At 44.4% G+C, this 2,205-nt stretch overlaps 1 protein-coding gene across 1 annotated transcript in view; it reads right to left on the bottom strand.

Annotated features, from left to right (window-relative positions):
• Window positions 1–2,205, bottom strand: part of LOC109320743 (mucin-5B-like) — an 86,696-nt gene that overhangs the window by 7,898 nt on the left and 76,593 nt on the right. Inside the window, exon 39 of the mRNA XM_019551001.1 lies at window positions 444–623. Within this exon, the coding sequence (XP_019406546.1) occupies window positions 444–623 (180 nt within the window). The remainder of the gene's footprint in view (window positions 1–443; window positions 624–2,205) is intronic.

Raw genomic sequence — 2,205 nt, 5'->3', positions numbered from 1 at the left:
AGTGCCACATAGAGGGGGAGGATCACCTCCTTGGACCTGCTTGAGATGCATCTGTGGATGCATGACAAGGTGCGATTGGCCTTCCTGACTGCATCTCCACACTGCCGGCCCATGTTTATCTTGGCATCAATGATGACTCCAAGATCCTTTTCTGCCTCTGTACTGGATAAATGAATCCTTCTTTAAACCATTATGTACCTATATTTGTCTAACCTGCTCTTTAAGACTATGAATGACAGAAAGATTCCTTAAACTCTAGGTAAACTGCCCCAGTGCTTAAACACCTTCCTAGATAGAAAGTTCTTATTGTATCTAATATAAACCTCCCTTTTTGAAATTTAAATACATTACTTATTGTCCTGTCTATAGTGACTATGAAGAACAATGTTGTGCCATCCTCATTATAAATAATCCCAGTTCTTCCAGCTTTTCATCAAGCTTACCACACACTGTATCCATGCAGCATGGGTCATCTGGATGCGGTATTGGTTTGGGTACAAATCCTTCTATAGTGCAGTTCACTAATGGAGACACTGGGCAAGATCGATGTGAACAAGTAATGTTCAAGGTATTCTTATTGCAGGTGCAATACTGACAATCATGTTCCCAGGTCTCTCCAGGCTGTGGAAAAAAAAGAAGCAACAGTTCACAGAATAGAAGTTGGAAGTGATAAACTAATGAGAAAAGAGTGTGGGGGATAAGCCAGAGACTCTGGGCTCCTGTACATGTGCCCAACACCCACTCCAATGAATGCTAACTATAACACATCGGAGCAAATTTGATTAATTAATTAATTGAGTCTAATTCTAATTAGAATGCTCCTGCAGCCTCAGCATCATTTGTATTCAGTGTCCCTGTACTTCAAAAGCTCATCGAACATACTTTATTTAAAGAATCTCTATCATCATTTTGAAGTATGGGATGCTGAATACATGAGACGCTGTGGGTGTTTTAATTAGAACAGCTCCTGAGAACCTTTCTAATTAAACCCCCAACTCCGGCCTGAAGCAATTGTAAAGACACCCTCTGAGCATAAGTTTACTGCTGGGTTTTATGAGTTTATTACTGTATTTACTCAAATCCAAGATGACCTTGGAACGACCTTGCTGGGGTCGTTTTTCCACCATTCAACATAGTTTCAAGTACAAGGCAGGGAGGCAGGGAGGCAGGTGGCTGGTTCAGCTCCAGCTCTGGCCTCAATCCTGACCCAGGCTCAGGGTCAGAGTCAAAGTCAGAGCCACAGCCTCCCCTGCCACCTGCACTGTGCTGCTACCTCTGCCCCCCATGCTGCCTCTCTATCCCCCCCAACAATTTACCCATAGTCATGGCTCTGGCTCTGGCTCCAGCTCCGCTCTGGCTGGCTACATGAAGTACATTGTGACTCCAGCCTCCACCTGGCTAGGCAGCATTAGCTGAGGTGATGGTAGCTCCTGCCCTGGCTCCAGTTCTGGGGCCAGGGCCAGGGATGCTATTGCAACCACTGCTGCGTGGCTATGCAGGGACCAGAGTGGGCTAGAGCCAGAGCTGTAACTAAGGGTAAGCAGCAAGGGGTAGGAAAGTAAATAGTGAGGGGGGAGCAGGTGTTTGGGGGTAGAGTGTAGGCATTGTGGGGGGACAGGCAGAAGGGAGAAGTGATGGTGGGGACAAGCAGTAGGTGTCAAGATGTGGAGGTTTAAGGGACAGGGGTCAGGCTGCTTAATTCCCTCTCCTCTTTGCTCACCTGCCAGTGCTTTCCTTGGTTCTGCAGGGCAGGGGGCGGGGGGAGGGTGGATGGTGAATTTAAGATGACATTCCAATAATTAGATACTATACATGGAAATGTTTAACAAATTTATACATTTCTCATGTTCATGATCTATTTATTGTGGGATCATCTTAAATTTGAAGTCGTCTTGGATTTGGGCAAATATGGTACATATGAAACCCTAAAGACTAAATTTCACAGGGACCAGAGAGTTCTATCATAAAATAAGCTGTGTTTAATTGTGTCCTCTGCAGCCTTGTGTGAGGAAATAGGAAGAAAATAAGAATGAGTGAGAAAACAATAGACTTTCATGGGTTTCCAGTTCTGCTTCAGTCTCTCATAAGGAGTGCAGCTACGTAGCAGAATTAAAAGTCTCTGTCCTTGTCTTTGCTGTTTCTATTGTACACAGGTTTTGAATTTGGGATTAAACAAATGAAATATTTCTGCAAACATTTTTACAG

Source organism: Crocodylus porosus, unplaced genomic scaffold (genome assembly GCF_001723895.1).
Source record: "Crocodylus porosus isolate Cpor-Errol unplaced genomic scaffold, CroPor_comp1, whole genome shotgun sequence".
Taxonomy (NCBI): domain Eukaryota; kingdom Metazoa; phylum Chordata; order Crocodylia; family Crocodylidae; genus Crocodylus; species Crocodylus porosus.
The sequence above is the reverse complement of the archived record's forward strand: the minus strand, read 5'-3'. Positions and strand labels throughout refer to the sequence as shown.